The sequence below is a fragment of the Terrapene carolina genome, unplaced genomic scaffold, assembly GCF_002925995.2.
Source record: "Terrapene carolina triunguis isolate 2854851 unplaced genomic scaffold, T_m_triunguis-2.0 Scaffold517, whole genome shotgun sequence".
Lineage (NCBI taxonomy): Eukaryota > Metazoa > Chordata > Testudines > Emydidae > Terrapene > Terrapene triunguis.
Window position 1 is genome coordinate 2,017,726 of NW_020664868.1, and position 18,972 is coordinate 2,036,697.

General features: G+C 53.9%; 1 protein-coding gene across 4 annotated transcripts in view; it reads left to right on the forward strand.

The window, feature by feature from the left end:
* PAK4 (p21 (RAC1) activated kinase 4) overlaps window positions 1–18,972 on the forward strand; it is a 95,699-nt gene that overhangs the window by 64,848 nt on the left and 11,879 nt on the right. For 3 of the 4 annotated variants that reach the window (XM_026658840.2, XM_026658839.2, XM_026658838.2), the window contains exons 2-3: window positions 3,939–4,162; window positions 17,203–17,898. In XM_026658840.2, coding sequence (XP_026514625.1) covers window positions 3,959–4,162; window positions 17,203–17,898 — 900 coding nt within the window. In that variant the 5' untranslated portion in view covers window positions 3,939–3,958. The remainder of the gene's footprint in view (window positions 1–3,938; window positions 4,163–17,202; window positions 17,899–18,972) is intronic. The other variant, XM_026658841.2, reaches the window with a different exon arrangement.

The following is an 18,972-nucleotide window of genomic DNA, read 5'->3' on the forward strand; positions in this document are numbered from 1 at the left end:
GGGAGACCTGCTCTCACTCCAAGGCGGGGTAGATCAAAGCACATTACAGAACTCCCAGTGCCCGGCAGCAGGGTCTGCGCGAACACTCAATGCGTGGCAGGCCAGCACGGGGTAGATTTACCTTGCAGCTTGCTGCGAGCTAACAGACAAGCCCCAAGTCTCTCTCCGCCTCAGTTTCCCATCTGATGATAGCACTGTCCTACCTCACAAGGGGGGCGTTGTGGGGATCAGTTGGGAAGATTGTGGGCCCACGATGAGGTCAACGTCGATATTATGGATGGGGATATAAAAACAAGCCATCAGACTGCCTTTGTACCGCATATAGAAGCATGAAAAAGGCACAAGCCCTTTATTTAGATCCGTGGTTCTCAACCGGGGATACACGTACCCCTGGGGGTGGGCAGAGGTCTTCTGGGGGTACATCAACTCATCTAGAGATTTGCCTGGCTTTACTGCAGGCTACATAAAAAGCCCTAGTGAAGTCCGTGCACACTATTTCATAGACCATGACTTGTTTATTCTGCTCTGTAGGCTAGACACTGAAATGTCCGTACAATATTTATATTCCAATCTGTTATAATGACATGGTTAAAAACGAGAGAGTCGGCCATTTGTCAGTAACAGTGGGGCTGCAACACGTTTGTGTTAGGACGTCTGATTTTGTAAGCAAGTCGTTTTTAAGTGAGGTGAAAGTTGGGGTACTCAAGCCAAACCCGGCTCCTGAAGGGGTCCAGTCTGGAAAGGTTGAGAACCTCTGATTTAGACCACCTGGACGATCCCCCGGTAAGCAGCAGGAGTAGAGCGTAGACCTAGGAGATGGTGTTTCTGTGTCGCAGTAGCACCAAGAGGCTCCACGGTGCTGGACATTGTGGACGTGTGACTCGCAAAGGTGCTGTCCCAGCCCCGTAGTAACCCAGACAGCCATGCGTCCTCTCCTGGGTTAGGTGACGTCTCTCTCCCCAGTGGGTGGCCGGGGAGAATGATCGCTGTCCGTGACTTGTGTGCTGTGTTTGTTCAGTGTACCAGACAAAACAAGTTATTGGCTCCTCCCTTGTCCTATATGGTGTCTGTGCTCATTTGCCTCCCAGAAACTTCTGACTTGTTTAGAACCACTCCTGAATCAAAACTGGTTTGGTGTGGTCTCTCGGGGCAGCTGGTCCTGGCAGCGTGGAGGAAACAGGAAGAGAGATTGTCCTCAGCTGTGCTGAGCCTTAAGTGGAGAACTGGTTCAACCAACCAACCAACCCAGGAGGAAGGAGTGAGCTGTGACATGTCAGCAAAGCAGAACAATTGAGGTGGAGGTTCAGTGTGTCGCTGTACAACGAGGTGACCTTTAAATGTCTGCACAGCTGTTCTTCTTGGTGCCAGAAGTGTGTGTGTGGTACTTAAATAGATATGCTCCTTCCCCAGAGAGAGTGAGCCTGTAAAAACGACACGTGAGGGGGGGTTTCCAGGATCTGCCTCCAAATTAGGCTGACATAGGAAGGAAGTGAGAGAGTTTGAGGGGAAACTAACGAAGATGAGGCGAAACACGCTTGGCATAAAGCTTTGGAAAACCAGACTTTTAAACTGGCACCCGGGACAAGAAAGAGAAGCAGGTGGCTGTAGGGGTGAGGTCATCTGGGGAAAGGCCATCGGAAAGTGAGAGGGTTTGAAGGTGGAAAGACACACGGGCAGGAATATTGTTCTGACCAGGAATGGCAGATGAGAAATCCCAAAGGTGGAAGAGGTGGTAGGGACAGGATCGAGGTGAGAGATTTCACACTGTTCCTTCAGCATGAGCTGGTACAGGGGTACAAGTGAGCGGCCAGAAGTCCCGAAAAGCCTCATGTTGCTTTGGATGTGTAGCAGTTGTCATGTGGCTGCATCTTCTTGACTGTGGGATCAGGCAAATGGAGGGACCTTAAATGCGACTGTCTCTGGTGAGGATTGGCTTCGTTGCATCCTGTCTTTGGCAAACAATGCTGCCTTACCTGCCTGTGTGGGGATCAGAAACGTGTGCTGCTCTGTCTCATAAATCTCTCTTTTTCTGAGCTTTGGCAGGACAGACGTAGCACAGAAGGGTTGGATTTCTCCTGGGCATTTCCCATTCATCTGTCTCGTGCACGCAGCAGGCATCTCCGTCAGAGCAGAACCCTTCAGGCTGCTGAGATGTCTCATTCATGAAGCAGGAGCACGCTCGGGCCATGCTGCTCCCATCTGCCATGACATACGTGCCATCTGCACCTCATGGCTGTGGTGGCTCAGTGGGTGGGGTTCTTCTCCATTTCTTCTAGCTGGCTGACCAGGTGCTGTGGGGATGAAGTCCTGGCTGTTTGTTTCCTGTCTCCATGTGAGCGCTGAGACATTGAACGTTTTGGGTAAGGGTATGGGGGAGGGTGTATAGGGAAGGGAGATGAGACTGTCTCTAAGGCCAGGAGCCACGTGGGAGAATTTTAGCTGGTTTGTCCCAGATATTCTGACTTGTTAGGCGGAGTGGAGCCCAATTAGATATTTCCTCCAAGCCGTGGAAGGAGCATGAGGACCAATCCCATAATTGTCTCAGACACTTGTGCAAACCAGATTTATAGATCTGTCTAGCAGGGGGAAACTCTGTGCCTGGAAACTTACTCCTCTCCCATGTCAAGGGTTGTTTTGTTTGCTCCCTTGTGCTCGGCGCTGTACAAACACAACACAGCCACTTCTTGCCCCAAAGAGCTTACAATCTAAGCAAACTTTTATGCCTTACTCTTTCAAAAGTGACTGATTTTTGGGTGCCCAAGTTGGGGGACTCCTTTAAAGGAACCTGATTTTTGTTAGAAGCGCTTAGCTCCTGCCCCCTCAAATTTGGGCCGTATCTCAAGGTGGGCACCCAAAATAGCTAAATAACTTCTGGAAATGTGTGCCTATGGATCCGTTCTGGAGTAGTTCGGCAGCTAGATTGTTGCAAACACAGCAGCAAAATTGGAGACTGACTAAAAATCCACCGCTCGCTCTTTTTAAACGAATGCGTGACTAGCTCCAGGCATTGGTAATGAGCGAGAGCCTCTTGCATCTGAGTTACCAGTTCAAATCCAGCCCATGACTGTAGTGACTAAAAGTTGTTTCCTATCTGAGGACACTTGGACCTGTGTGAAGTGAGTTGGTGAGTCTCCGCCTGGTTCGTAGTGGACATGCATCCCCATCTCAAACCTCCCCCATAGCTGGTGCAAACTGGCCACCCCTTGTTGGCCATCTCAGCAGAGGCCAAGCATTGAATGGGCCTTCACGACTGAGCTGTCTGATACCTCACAAGGGTACCCCATCCCAGAATACGGTGGGGCAATGACCTAAATCCATTCTCTACCTGATTGGTGGCCAAGTTATAATAACTTACTGCTTAGGACTGTCAATCAAACTCCTTCCCCAATCACTAAAAATCAGGTTAGCCTATCTAAAAAAACCCAAACAGACTCCCTCCTCCCCCGTCTAGTTTGTCCATACATAACTGGGGCAGTGGGAGTCCGGAGATCTGGGTTGTCCCAGGTCTGCCACTGACCTCTGTAAACTTCGGCGTGTCAGTTCAGGTCTCTGGGTGTCTCAGTTTGCTGCTCTGGGGATAGTATTTAATAGCCTCTTGAGGCTTAATACTCAAATGCTTTGTGATGTTCTGATGGAGGGTGTGAGAGACGTGCAAATCACCATCTCTGGTCTGTTGTAGAAGAGCATCCCCGTCTGGAAAGGGAGTTGGTAAAATGGTATCGAGGTGCTATGGGGTGACCTAATTCTAAATCCTGTCTGATTGTATTTAGCTTGCCACGTGGTCCCTGATGGGTGACTTGAGTCTTCTACTATACAGTCACCTTCTATTCTATAAAGGAGCTTGATAGATTTTTGTAGCCTCTCGTGATTCTCAGGCAGTTCCACGATGGTACATGGTCCCCTTCCTCCTTGACGTTGATTTTTCATTCTCCTCTCAGGTCTTGTAGCCAACGTCACCATGTTCAGCAAGAAGAAGAAACGCGTTGAGATCTCTGCTCCCTCAAACTTCGAGCACCGGGTCCACACTGGGTATGACCAAGAAGAGCAGAAGTTCACCGGGCTGCCGAGGCAATGGCAGGGCATCATCGAGGAGTCGGCAAAGCGACCCAAGCCACTGGTGGATCCCGTGTACATCACGGCTATTCAGCACGGCTCACAGAAGGTAGGTGGCCTGGTGTACCTTCACGCGGGCTCTGGTGTCTGCAAGAGCGAGGGGAGTTCTGGTGAATGAGGTCAGGTCAAGAGACCCTATAGTCCCTCCTTTCCCTAACAAATCAATGGGGCCTCCGTATCTAGGGGTTCATACTTGTAACACAGGAATAACACCCCTACAGGACCCAGGCACCTGCACTTGTAGCTTCAAGAAGTGCCATGTTGACCGCCCTGAAGGAGAAGTAAAGCTTGGCCGGGGGCAATTTGTTCTCTTCCTTTACGTTTTTGGGGTGCCAGTTTGGCCAAGTAATATGGCAACTTGTTCTCCACAGCCCATTCCGTGTTTCTCCACCTCTCTCCTCAGGCTGCCAGCGAGGGGGCAGGTTTCAACAGCACCTTTATGTCCATGATGCCCTGCCTTCTTACTAGGAACAGGAGTGACCCCCGCCAAATCGCCTCTTGCTAGTCACCGAGAGCCATCGGTGGTTCCCAACGTGGGTCGATTTAAGCTGTTAGGGCCAAAGGCTCCGTATTCCCTTCCCTGAGCCACCTGGTTCAATGGCGAGTTTAAAGATGTGTGAGGGGAAACACAAGTATTAAACGGCATTTACCCCTCCTGCCTCTCACTCAATTCCCCTTTCCCAGTGCTTGTCTCTTCCATCCCTCCTGTCCTTCAAACTTGGACCCTGGTGTGTCCGTTTGCTTTAGTCAAGAAGACCCAGCATCTGGAAATCACTCCTGCTTCCACGCTAACCCTAATGAATTATTTCTAAACCTGTCCAGATGAACGTGTCTAAATGAAGCATTAGCCTTAGCGGGAAGAACTTGCCTGCTGTGGCAGTGGCACGAAGGCTCTAATATTTGCATCCGCTAGTCGTCTGCTGTGCGTTTTCATGCACTGTCCCCGTCCCCCCCCACCCCCGTGGGCGTATGATTGCTCATAAAAAAGGAAAACCATTGAACTGGGTGAGGCACGGGAAGCAAGCAATTTAAAGGCCAGCCTGAAAACCAGAAATAGCGACCTCTCCGACTCAGAGGTGTGTGTGGGAGGGATGGAGAAAGCTTGGTAATCTTGAATCCGTCGATTTCCAGGAGTATACAGAAGTCTTGCAATGCCTGGGCTTGCATCTCAAACCTGTGCGTGAGGAATTAGAAGTTCCCAAAGGTACACTGGAGAAGACTGATCGAGAGCCTTAAATGGCACGGAAGAGAATTTCCTATGGCGTATGGAACTCAATGTGCTACCAGTTCAATCCCTAATGATGGGCTGGGTAGTTAGGGGCGAGTGGGAATGCCGGGGGATAGGGGCCATTGTTGGCTAGTAGGTGTAGAGCAGGTCTGGGAGTCGGGGAGAGAAGTCGAGTCCCAGCTCTGCTACTGACTTGCTGCGTGACCTTGAACTAGTCACTTAAAGCTCTGTGTCTCAATTACAGGGAGGAGGCTTGAAAAAAAACAAAACGGGGGAGGTAGATCGACTCACCTATTTAAAGCACTTTAGATACGCAGGTTAAAAAGTGCCGAGTTCCAGCAATGAGGGAGGTTGCTGGTAAAGACAAGCCTGTCATTTAACGCTCTTCTCGGCTACGTTTAAACAGCCCTCTGCGTATATTAGTTACAGACGGCCGAACTGGTTTTTATGCTATGTATGCGCCTTCCCTTCAGCAGCAAATTGCAGGGCGTGTGAGGTCCGAGTCAAAGCAAGGACTAGGGAGCTCAACAGATGTTAAGGTCCCGCCTCAAAGGAAGCAGCTCCAGCTTGGAGGACAGAGAGTCTTGTGGTGAGAGCATTAGCTGGGCTGTGAGAGACCTGAGTTCAATTCCTGCTCCGCCACAGCCGTCCTGTGTCATCTCTGTGCCTTGGTTTCACACCTGTAAAAGGGGGATCTTTGCAGATTCCTTCCTAGCAGGGCGTTGAGCATAAATGTTAGAGATTGAGAGGGGCTCAGATATGGGGGTCCGATGAGAACCGTAGGCCAAAGTTCACTACTTCCAAAAAGTCCTTACTCAAAAGACGGCATGCTGGACACTTTCAGGAGCTACCTTGCATTGCTTTGATATGACATGGTAGCTCAAAGTCCAGCGCCACTCAGGGACCCAGCCCTCAGTTTTTCTCTCCAGCAGTTTGTGTGCTGATTTCGATCTTCCCAGGAGCAGCCCTCCCTTGGATGGTGCTTGGAAGTAGGACTGTTTTAAAACCGGAGGCGATTTCTGGGATCATTCATTAAGTCGATGGGAATAGACAGTGCTCGGCACCTTGCAGACTAGGCCTAGATGAATGAAGGTATGTTAATGGTATTAAATGTGACGCTTCCAGGAGGTACCCAGCATTGGGAGACACCTTGCTACCACCTGCCCTGAGCGTGAGAGCTCATAGCACGTAGATAGGTTTATAGTGATAACACGTAAAAGTTTATTTAAGAAAGTCTAGAGATTCAAATGATCGCAAGTAGAAGGATTGGAAGCAAATGTTTACATAGAAACTAAAACCGTAACATGCATTCTAGAGCCTAGACGTACTTAACAAGGTACTCTCCTGTCTAATGAAGTATTGCTCGCGAGTGTTTTCCAGCCAGGCAGGCTGTGATCCCTGTTCCACGACACAAGCGATGCTGTCAGCTTGTCTCTTCAGGGAAGGATTCTGTGGGTCTCTTTGCAACCCCAGATACATCAAACCAGTCCTTTGATCTTCCTTCATAAACCAGGCACCGTTCTGCTGTGTTCCTTCCTCGAGATTCTGCTGTCTCTTGTGGATTTAGCAATTTAGATTAGCTGGTGGCTTAATATGAAAATAGACTTGCATTGTGAGAGAGACAATGACTAGCCAGAGAGAGAAGCGTCTACTATCCCCTGCCTGAACAGAACCAGAGGCATTTCACTACCTGCTGACCAGCCTTTAACGTCAAGGCTCTAAGAACGTAACTTTTAGAATATTTGTGCACACACTTTGCAATGGCTATCACAACCAGTGGGCTAACGGCTCTTGGTAGATACCTCGCATGCCACCCTTGGGTGAATTGCTGTCCATATGCTTGACCCAGGGGATGCCTGTAAAAAAACTCTCTGCTTGTTAGCACATAAAGAGGTTCCCGGAAGGTAAAGAATCTATCTCCAGTGATACCTTTCTCTTTCGGAAGCCAATGTTGCTCTTCCAGAAGCGGGAGGGTACAGCCGCTCGTCCAACCTGTGTCCCTTTTGCCCCCACCCTGACCCGCCTGAGCGCTCCAGCATTTTGATCTTTTGGACACCAGCATCCTTCTGTTGTAAACATTTAAGTGTAGCAGCAGCAGAGGTTTTGAAGCTAAAAAGAACTAGATAAGTTCATGGAGGATAGGTGCATCAATGGTTATTAGCCAGGATGGGCAGGGATGGTGTCCCTAGCCTCTGTTTGCCAGAAGCTGGGAATGGGTGACAGGGGATGGATCACTTGATGATTCCCTGTTCTGTTCATTCCCTCTGGGGCACTGGCCACTGTCGGGAGACAGGATACTGGGCTAGATGGACCTTTGGTCTGACCCAGTCTGACCGCTCTTAAGCTTGCATTCCTGCAGGGCTGGCCGGCCTCGTTCGCTTGGCTTGTCCGGTTAATAATGCTGTGGTGGAGCTGCTCCAAATGCTCTGCAAGTCTTCTGCGCGAGCGGCTTTACGAACAGCCCGCGGCCTCGCAGCGCTGGCTCCGTCCTAAGGGCTGGAAACGGGAGCTTGTTCCAGCCTTGCTCGTAGGTCTCTGTGTCTGCATGAGGCCGAGTAGCAATGAACCTTCTTCCATCCTATCAATCCTCAAAGCGCTTCGAGTGAGCCACAAACCCTGCACAGGAATTGCACCGCCCGCGTTCAGCACCCGAGCGGAGAACCGCTGCTGCTTTCTGCGTTACTGTAACCCCTAGGAGCCCTCATCACAGGCCTCCTCGGTGCTGTGCAGACAGAGCCAAAAGACAGTGCCTACCCCAAGGAGCTTGCAATCTAAGGCCAGAGACAGACCGGGGAGCACGAGGAAACAATGAGACAGTCTTGGTCGGGATGACTGGCTGTGGTCTCAGGGCTGGGACCGCTGGGTTGATGGATTTGCATCATCGTCACTGCTTTCCAATAGCTTTCAGGGCCCGCCTCTCCCGCTGACCAGGTTGTTCAGCACATGGCAGGGTCAGGCCTGTGGAGACAGACTGTGAAGCGAGCTCTGGTGTAATCCCTCGCCTAGGTGTCACGGGGTGAGACCGAAGGTAGGGCGGGCGACTCTCCCTGCTGGGGAGGATCCGTACGGAATCCGTGCCGGCAAACCAGAACCCGAAGGGCAAGCGGGATCTCTTTCCACACATAGGCACTGACTCCATGGGTGCTACGGGGCTGGAGCAGCCACAGGGAAAAATTGGTGGGTGCTCTGCACCCACCGGCAGCTGCCCCGCCCCAACTCGCCGCCGGGTCCTGCTTCTCCCCCCTCCCTCCCAGCGCTTGTGCCGCGAAACAGCTGTTTCGCGCGGCAAGCCTGGGAAGTGGGGGGGGGGGGGAATGCGGTGTGCTTGCGGGAGGAGGCGGGGCCATGGCGGGGATTTGGGGAGAGGTCCAATAGGGGCAGGGAGGGGCGGAGTTAGGGCAGGGACTTTGGGGCAGGGGTGGAGTCAGGGCGGGGCCGGGGAGGAAAGCACCCACCGGCGCAGCGCCTGTGTTTCCACACACGTTCAGCTGGATTCTTGCAGCACTGGCTGAGCCAGCACTGGGAACTGGGGAGCCAGGGGTGTGACCGAGGGGAGGGAGGGGATTCACCTGTTGAGGAAACAGTCTCCCTAGGGGAATCAATTGCAGAGAGGGGTGGAGGGAGAATTGGTTGGACTGGGGAATTACTTGATCCCCTTCCACACCACACCCACCGGTGTGCGCCAGAGCCTTCTACCTGCTCTGATCTGCTGAGCTCAGCAGCGTGGGAATCCGGAGGGGGACCGGTGTTTGCCCTGCATGAGTTGCTGTGGCAACAGGGGAAGAAAAAGCCGGGATTATGAGACACAAACAGGTTGAGCTGAGCTAGTTTTGTGGCGGAAGCGAAGATCTTTCCCTCCTCCCCTTCATTTAATGTGACTGGGTGGAAAATGGGAGTTGCAGGAGCCTGCCTGTCACTGAAATCCCTTCTCGGCTTTCCAGGGGGCCCCCACCTCCCCTGGGTTAGCAGTGATCCCACCCCCTCAATAGCATTGGAACATGATCTCTTTGTCCCCGGTTCAGCGGCCCTGACCTGGAAGGTCGTCTGTGATTCCTGCCCCGCTAGCCTGCCGCTTAAATCAAGGAAAGTGGCCCGCGGTCTCCTAAAAAGGTAGCCGGTGGCTACCCCTTCTCTGTAACTGCGTGGACAGCGTCGCTCAGTGGGAGTTTATTAAGCAACCCCAGCCGACGAGTAACGTAAGTCGGGCAAGCTCCAAGTACCAGCCGCTCTGGGTGGGAGCGTTTTATTAGGGCTACATCGTAGGCCCGTATATGTGCCAGCGGGGTGCTCCTGACGAATTTTGAATAGGGCCCTCAACCGGCACTGAAACGGGTGCCGCTCAGCGCAGGGGTTTGAAGGGGGAAAGCAACAGGCGGCCCACGGACCTGAGTGTGTCAGAGCTCCGTTCCCACAAGCCCGCGGGAGCGCTTGGGGGGCGGGAGGGTGGGCAGTGGCAGTGCGGTGTTGGGCTCCACTAGCCAAGCCCATCTCCTCCTCCTGCCTCTCATGGCAGCAGACCCCGCAGGGTGGGAGGAGAGGAATAGGTCTATTGCAGAGCACCTCGCTACATGTGTGTGGCACAGGGGAGGAGCCCTGGGACTCTTTCTGTCCTCCGGAGCATTGTCTTTCCGCTCCAGGCGCCTTTGGAAATCCAGTTAAAACCTCACCCCCTGTGGAGCCCAGGTGTTGCAAAAACATGCCCGGGCCGACGGGGGGCTAATGCTTTTTGTGGGTGCCCAACCGGAAGTTTAGTTTACACTTAAAACATGTACTGGTCTAGTGACACCAGGCAGTTGGAAAATGAGGGCCCTTTCACAGAGACCCGAAATCCCTAATCGCTTTAAAATCGTCCCGTGAGCCACCTGATGGAGACCCTCCTTCCTGAGGTCTCAGCAAAACCCTTTGATCAGTCCGATTTTTCTCTTACCTCGTTGGGTCCTCTCCACCCCGTCCCCTTTCTCCTGCACCAGGCTGTGGGTGGCTTTCGTTTTGTGGGCTGCAGGCATGAAAGCTCTGCCCTCCTTCATCTGCCGACCGAGCTAAAAATAAAGCCCCGTCCCAGACAGAAGAGGAAACAGCCCTGGTTTTTTCGGGTCGCAGAGGCTGCTCCATCTTGTAATTTTTGCAGAGACAATTGCCAGTTACCGTGCAGGAAGAGTGTGTTTCGTGGCACCCTGCTGCATTCCTGCTTTGGGTCACACGCGTCTGCCAGAGCTGTATTCCTATGCTGACAATCTAGGCCGCAGACCTAACCATGCACTTGTCTGTCGTGCCACCTTCGGCAGCTTTGTCAGCAGCTGTATAAAAGGCTGCCCTTCAGCCGGGGATGGGGCATCCATAAACCTGATACCAGCCAGCAGGAGCCCAAATTCTATTACTGTGCCCACTAAACCAGGCTGGTTGGAGCATCGATTTCCTCTGCCTCACCCCTGCCTTTCCAGTGGCACACATTTTCCATGTGCACCAGCAGGAGGCGCTTGTGCTGGCATTATGTGCTTACCTCTCCTCTGCTGGCTTAGAGGAGTGTGCATCCTCTTAACCGAGGTTGGGGGGGAAGTGATGTGCCCAAGGTTACGCCAGTTTCAACTTGGAAACTCGCGAGTCAGTGGCAGAAGTGGGTTAGGTCTTAGGAGTCCAGATTCCCAGTATTTTCTGCGTAACTTCTGGTTCTTCCACCCACAGCATTGCTGGTTTATAGTCTCACGTAGCCACATGAAAGCTGTCTACGTTGTATTTGCAGAGCACAGGGTCCACACGGCGTCCCGGTTTGGCTCTCATTCAACTGGGCCTCTTTGGGTTTCCTCTGAACTTTTGGATTAGGTGTGAAGGGGCTTGGAATGCATTTGATGATTTCCATTGAGCCGTCTCTCCCAAGAGGAGGGAGAGCCTGCCCACATGAGGAAGCTGGGTGGATTTGTAGGAGCTGAAGAGTTGGATTCGGGGTAGCTTATGGGCTTGTTGATAAATACACTTGGGTATTGTTTGCTGGCTGAGTTCAACCTGCTCCATTCCCGCATGGGATGTAGTAGTGGCCGATTGCTGACTATCTGCGGCATCTGTTGCCTGCCTTCGTGTACGAAGCAACCGCCTCACTCCCATCCTCAAAGAGCTTCCCCTAGGATCCGGTGGGAAATTGCCATCCTTGGGAGTTCATAAAGTCCACCACGGAGCTGCTCCAGTGCATCTTCACTCATAGCCTCCCCACTCTGCCCCTCCACGCAGTCTCCCTGCTGGGGTACGGGAGAGCCTTCTCTGCAGCATCTGTGGATCAACTTCCCTGTACTCATCCTCTGCCTCACTTACTCCATCTTATTTGAAACCTGTTAGCTCTGATTCCCCTCTGGTGTCAATTGATAGTCACGCCTTGATTTCATTAGAGGTGCACTGGCTGCTTACCCCTGTGAGTAGAGAGTTCGGGGACGCCTGCTGATGTTTGCAGTTCAGTCATAGACTACAAGGCCAGAGTGGGGGCTGAGATCAACTTGTCTGACCTCCCAAGCCAGAGACCTGCCCCAAATAATTCATGTTTGAACTGGAGCAGCTCTCTTAGAAAACCAGCCATGATGGAGAGTCCACCACAAGCCTTGGTAAGTTGTTCCAGTGGTTAATTACCCTCTCTGTTAAAAAAAATGTGCACCTTATTTCTGGTCTGAATTTGTCCCGTTTCAACTCCTAGCCACTGGATCTTATTTAGACCTTTGTCTGCAAGACTGAAGACCCCATTATCCATTTTTTTGTCTCCCATATGTAGGTGCGTATAGACTGTGATCACGTCATTCTTTATCCTTCTCTTTGTTAAACTAACTAGATTGAGATCCGAGAGTCTCACTACAAGGCCGGTTTTCCAGTCCTTGAAATTGTCCTCCTTGAATTGTGGATACCAGAACACACATTCCAGCAGCAGTCGCACCAGCGCCAAATACAGAACTCCCATAACTTCCCTACTCCTACTTGAGATTCCTCTCTTTCTACATCCCTTTTGGCGCCAGCGTCATCGCTGGCCCTGTGGCGGCATTCCTCTGTAAACAAGCTCCGGAATTCCTCGTCTTCCATCCTGATCTGTCCGAACCAAGAGCGCTGCTGAAACTGAACAAGCGTTGCTGGGTTTGGCTGTGGGTATCCTCGTTGCTAATCTTGTCCTGGCACGTACCGTGGAGCGACGATGTCAATCCGGCGTTCCTCGGCTTTCCTCAGTGCCCACGGTTCACTGCCGAGCGATAGAGTTGGCATAACTGTGTGCGGTTCTGTAGGAGTGTGATTTTGTAGCTCGGTATCGCAATGTCCCCACAGAGACTGCTGACGGGCATGAAACATGACGGCAGCTGCTGCTCCTACATGAGCATTCTCCACCAGTGTCATCAGGTATTGACGCTGTTGGATGCTTGCCGGTAATCGTAATCATTAATATACAACACCGTAAATGCCTGGCCTGCTGGGCCAGACAGATAACGGGTCTCTTCCCCACAGGGCCTTTGAGCAGAAGGCATTGGTGCAGGCAGAGTAGAATGTAGCTATTGAGAACTTGTTCGGCCGTTTGAGCTTGGCCAGGGAAGGCCTATTTGAGACAGGGCAAAGGGCCAGGCATTTGGTCAGACTCGACTCTGTTCTTCATTGCCAGGGACCTCCTCTGCACCTTTCACCTCTGTTCCCCCAGCTGTCCACAAGACTGGGATCCATCTGTTAACAGCACAGCCCTAGCTTGGCTGCCCCCTTAGTCACATTTCCTTGCTGTGGTGAAAGTGGCTTCCTAGGCCCACGGACTCTTGAGGAGCAGGTTCTTCTTGCATCTGCATCCAAAGCCACTTTCCCTGGCAGCGTGGGACTCGAGCTTATGCGGACGGGGTTGCTTGGATGAGATTCAGCTGCTCTGGCCGGAGTCTTGCCTGTCGGCCACTAGGCAACCGTGCGCTCTGCGTGAAAGATGCTACACAGTATAAATCCGTGTGCTGCGCAGGCAGAGGCTTGGCGCAAACTCCTGCGTATTGATCTGGCGGGGGGGCAGCTTTGAGGACGGCCTGTGGTGCTCTGGAGGTGGCGGGGGACGGGAGGCGGGTTGCCGCATTGCACTGCAATAGGTGCTTAAAAATAAACCCCGTTGTCATTCCGTGTGGGACGCTGCCCCCCGTAAATTACCCAGTGCTGTCAATCACCCTCCCCACTCCTCACCCCAGTCGCTGAAAGCAGGGCTGGGGGGGAGAGGGCAGCCTGTGAGAGCCACGGAGAGGACTGCAGCAGTGTGCAGTGAAGGCAGGAGCAGAAGGAGGGAGCAGGCACCTTTGCAGGACATGACTCCACCACACTGATCCGTTCCTTAAGTGCCTTTTGGATTCCAAGGCTATATAACCACTTGCCTGGGGTCCTGGGGATATGATCTGTGTTACGAGAACTTAGAACCTCTCCCTCCACTTCGCTGCCTGTTCCGCACCATAGCAGAGGCAGGTACAGCCAGGATACGTGCAAGAAAAGACCATACAATCTACAAATCGTCTCCGTTTCTTTTGTGCCTCCTGCTTTGAGGTGGCACCTTCTTACTTCTCTGGAGACCAGCGGGTCATCGCAGCCTGGGTCAGCCACTGTGCAGGAGCCTCAGGGTGTAGGACATTGGTCTTCCAGATATCTAGATTCACAAGGGAAGGAAGTCCTAGGTGAGTGGCTAGAGCAAGGTCTGCGATTGGACTCTCAAATATTCCTGGATTGAGGAGGACGTGGTTAAAAGTCAGGACACCTGTGTTCTATTCCTTGGGTGCCCTTAATCTCTCTGTGCCTCACTTCCTACTCTAGAAAAAGGAGTGTCCGGCCTCAAAGCCTTTCCCGGGAGTTATCCGCACCAAGCGGGCTCACAAGTGTGTTACAAATGCGACAGTCCCTGCATGAATTTCCAATGATCCCAGAGGCCCTGGCACGGGCAGGTCTCTGGAGGACATGGGCCTCGAAGCATTAAACAGCCTAAATTTATTCCACCCCCTCCTCTTACCTCTCTTAAATGGAGTTCGAGGCTTCAGCCTCTTCCTCCAACCAGTACCGGGGAGAAGGCAGCGTCCTGCGGAGAGCTTGCTGCAGCTGGATGTCGGCCAGGCTTCCCCTGGGAGAGAAAGCTGCTGCTGCCTCTGCACATTTTGTTAATAGGCATGTTTGTGGCAAAACAAAGGCCTCTCCGCGCTCGCGTCCGAGACGCGAGCCAAGGCCATCCAGTGAAATCCCCAGAGTCTGCTGGGGCTCCAGCCCTGAGGCGGAGCGGCCCTCGGATCTTCCCTAGCGAGTCGGGGATTTCTCTGGCAAGACTTATTCTGGGAGAAGGCCCGTTGACCTCGCTGGGAGTCTTGCCCCGCAGACTCGAGGCCTTGTCTTCCTGCGTGCATGCAGGGTTTCGTGCAGTACAGAGATGGGGGCGGGGGGGACAGGGGCGTAGGCCAGGAAGAAAGGAGTTGTGTCCTTAGCTGAGACTTCAAACGGGAAGGAGAGGCGGAGAGCTACAGGAAGGCCACTCCTGGTAGCGGCTGCTGTAAGGAAGAAGACTTTTGTGGCGAGGGGCTGGACCGCCGGGGGCTGGTGAAGCAGCTGCCGGTAGGGAAGCCGAGTTGGAGACAGGCGGAGAGAAGGCTGAGCTGGAGCTTTGCAAAGGAGGGAGAGCAGCTTGGCACAGGGGCAGCCCAGGGAGTTGGCTGCGGAGGCGTTTTGTGCTCCCTGGGACACAGGAGAGTGAAGAAGTGTAAACAGGCAATGGGAGGGAGGGGCGAGGTTCTCTGCAGAGCGGCTTAAAACTCAATGGCTGGGAGGCTTTATAATCTGTGATCCCAGGAATTTCTGGCCGTGGGGCGGCTGGTGACTACAGTCCAAAGTGACTCTGCCTCTGGCTTGTAGTAGCAATTCTTCGCATTCTTCTTCCCTCTGAGGGTCATCCAGGGCTTGGCAAAGAGCTTCACAGCGCCCCCTCTTTAACAAACTGAGTATCCCCAGCTCTCTTACACGTGGGTAGGGTGACCAGATGTCCTGATTTTTATAGGGACAGTCCCGATTTTGGGGTCTTTTTCCTATATAGGCTCCTATTACCCCCCATCCCCTGTCCCAATTTTTCACACCGAGGCCCTGACTCCGGTCCCCTGCTCTAGCCACTACCAGAGCCGACCTCTCAGCATGCCAGGCTGGGGGGCCTGAAAGCGACTGCAGTTGACCAGCAGAGACGCAACTGCTCTGCTCCAGCTTCTGCATTACGCTTCAGCTCTTCTCCCGCATAGCAGCTGCTGCTGATTGCAAGCCCTCGAAGCGGTCAGTGGGATTCGGGCACCAGATGAGCCGTTGCGGAGATGGTTCTGACCTGAGCTCAGACGCGGCTGGCGGTTGTATTCACGCTGTCTCCATTACAGACCCTGCTCGCCTCTTTGGCCCCATGGATGGAGTTTCTCTCCCCTCTCTTTCTTTCCCTAACTAGCTTCCTGGTGGGGGTCCTAGTGTTGCCAGGACGGGTCCCTCTGCTGTAGCCGCAAGCAGGATGGGTTTGTCTGGGAGGACCTCGTGCCTGCACTGCTGTATTATCACCACCTGCAGCCCCGCTGTGCTAGACACCTCACGCAGAAGTATCTATAGCCCCTGCCACAAATTGCTTATGGACCCAGTAATCTTTTCTCCTTTCTGCTGTAAAAGGTCGGGGCTCTGGCCTGCTACCTCCCACAAGCCTGCTATCACATTACATCCAGACCTGCGGCACCATCTGCTCTTCCAGCCCTGGGCTCCCGCACAGCTCTGCCTCCGGTCCCGAGCTGCTGCGCCCTAGGGCGGCTCAACCAAATGTCAGTCGTTCTGAGTTACGTGGTGTCTGTGGGTTGTTTTGGTGACGTTTTCCATGTGCACCGTCCCAGTTCGTTTTGTCAGCAAACTGCAAACACGCTCAGGTGGGGCCGAGGCGCAGGCCGCGGTTTTGTAATTGCTGCGTGTCCCTGCGTGATCAGACAGGCGAGCAAGCCCTTCCGTTTCGTAACTGGGGGGTGCCCAGAAACCCGCAGCCCATGCAAAGCGTCTGCCTCTCCAGGCTGGAGTTGGTAAGACAGGGCAGCCAGATGAGAAGGGGAGGGGACTGGGCCATCATCCGACACAGCTGGAGGTGGGGAAAAGTCACGTCCTGCATAAATGAGCAGAGATGACGCCGTTTAGATAAAATACGTTCCCATAGGAGGTGGGGTTGGGAGTGTTAAACTCCAGGCTTTTCTAACCTGCAGAGAAAAGACATCAGTCAACGTTGCAAGGAAAGATGTAAAATCCCCCAGCCTAGCGACTGCCTGGCTTGGAGGCAGGCTCAGATCTATCCCGGGTTAACAGCGAGCTGGTTTCATAGAATATCAGGGTTGGAAGGGACCTCAGGAGGTATCTAGTCCAACCCCCTGCTCAAAGCAGGACCAATCCCCAGACAGATTTTTACCCCAGATCCCTAAATGGCCCCCTCAAGGATTGAACTCACAACCCTGGGTTTAGCAGGCCAATGCTCAAACCACTGAACTATCCCTCCCCACTGAGCCTCTGCGGTGACTTCTGCCTGAGAGGAGCTGGTGGGGATCTCCTCTCCGTCCATAGCGGGCACCATACCCATTAGCAATGCCTTTGCTGGCAGACCGGCAGTAGCAGAGAGGCCAGGTGGATAGGACCTGGAGACTGTGTGCACATTGGGGGTGTGTGGAGGCGTGTGCTTGCACTGGTAGGTGTGAAGAGCCTGCCCCTTGTTTGTCCCTGTTGGTGTGTCTCCCAGTTGAGCCGCGTGGCTGCCACCAGGCGCGTCATGTTCACCACCAGACGTTTCATTTTCCTTTTTTTTTTTTTCCTTTTGTGTGTGTCTGTGTTGTTTTTTTTTCCATCCCATGTCCTGCGCGAAGACCATCGTGCGGGGCAACAAAACCGCCAAGGACGGCTCCCTGACCTGGCTGCTGGATGAGTTTGAGAACATGTCGGTGTCCCGCTCCAACTCGCTGCGCCGGGACAGCCCCCCCCTCCAGCCCCGCCGCGACCAGCTCTTCCACCAGAACGGCCTCAACGAGGGGCCGGCCAAAGCCCAGCCCCTCGAGGACAGGAATAAGGACCACAAAGAGAGGGCTCACCACCAGGCCAGGAACGAGCTGGATCGGGACAGGGAAAGGAACCGGGACAGGGAGGAGAACCGGGCCCACCCACAGCAGCCCCGAGGGCAGGAGCCCAGCGGCAAATCCACCAAGCACCCTGGCGGCAGGCCACCCCCTCCTGAGTACCACAAGCCCTCTAAGGAGGGCAGGCCCAGAGCCCATGACCGGGATGGGAGGCGGGACTACCCGGCGGAGCGGGACTACAGCGAGCCGGCCGACCGCGTGGTCAGGCGGGATCGCAATGACGCCTCCGACAAGAGACCCAAGTCCACGTACACCGGGGAGAAAAGCCCGCAATCCCCACGGGACAAGCGCCCGCTCTCCGGGCCCAATATCCGGACTCCAAACATCCCCGTCTCCGAAGGGGTGATGAAGACAGCTCAGCAGACCGGCCGGCCTTTTAATACGTACCCACGAGCTGAGACTGACCCTGTCAGGGGCACAGGTTCTCAGGTAAAGGTTCCCCCACCCCTCAGGCCATGATCCAGGTTAGGTAAGAACCGAGCCCTCCTGACTATCCGGCAGCTAAGGCTGAGCCGTGTTCGGGCTCGGTTCGCTCCCAGCCTGCCATCAGTGCCCCCAAAGCAGATGCACCCTCCCAGGCAAGGCACCCCCTCTCCTTTGCTTCCGAAGTTAATCCTCCGCTAAGCGGCTTCTTCCATAAGGTAGATCCCCTCGATCGATGTAAGGCCTATCGAACCAGGTGTTTCTGGCAGGCTGCTGGCGTGGGTGGCGGGATGGTTTGGTGGACGCTTCTGTGCATCGTGGCGCTAAACGTCTAGCGTGCAGCGAAGATGGCTCGTTCCTCTCGAACAGCTGCACGCTCTGCGGCCGATGCTGCCTCCTGCAGGAGCCGGGTCCCTGGACCGCTGCCTCTGAGCCCTGTAGCAAGCCGACGCCACCGCTACCCTGGTCTCCTTCAGCGGCTGCATGCTCTGCATCACCGCTGGCTTGGCTCCCTGTCCTCCTCTCGCAAGCCTTGCACTGCCGCACCGCGCTGTCATCCGGACGCAGCTTTGCTCCCTGCACTGTCTCCAGGAACTGCACCTGTCTCCTCTACACGCGCTGCGTTCTCGGTAGCTCTCCCGCACTGCGCACCTTTCCTGCTGCCGCCGCGCTCCCCGTAGCAATCCTGCACCACCGCTGCCCTGTCCTTCCAGCTGCAGCCCCGCGCGGTGCGTTAGGAATGCTGACGGATGCTTGAGGCCTCTCTCGCAAGGCCGTGTCCAGTAGAAACACCTGTAGATGCTGTCTGGATGTCTGGTTTTCTTTTTCCTTTCCTCGTACCTACTCCCTTTCCCCCACAGCCATCCCAATGCAGATCTCTCTCTCTGTCTCTCTCATTCAGCAATAGGTAAATGCTAATCACTGCTGTCTCTCTTCAGACACTGTCTCAGCAGGGCTTCTCTGGTAACCCCATGGGAGGATGCCACGCTGCCGTCTTTCCTCTTTCTCCCTGTACCCTATTGGCAGGGAAGATTTCGGAGTGGGAAGCGGCTTTTGCTCCGTGCGAAGGCAGTCAGCGAG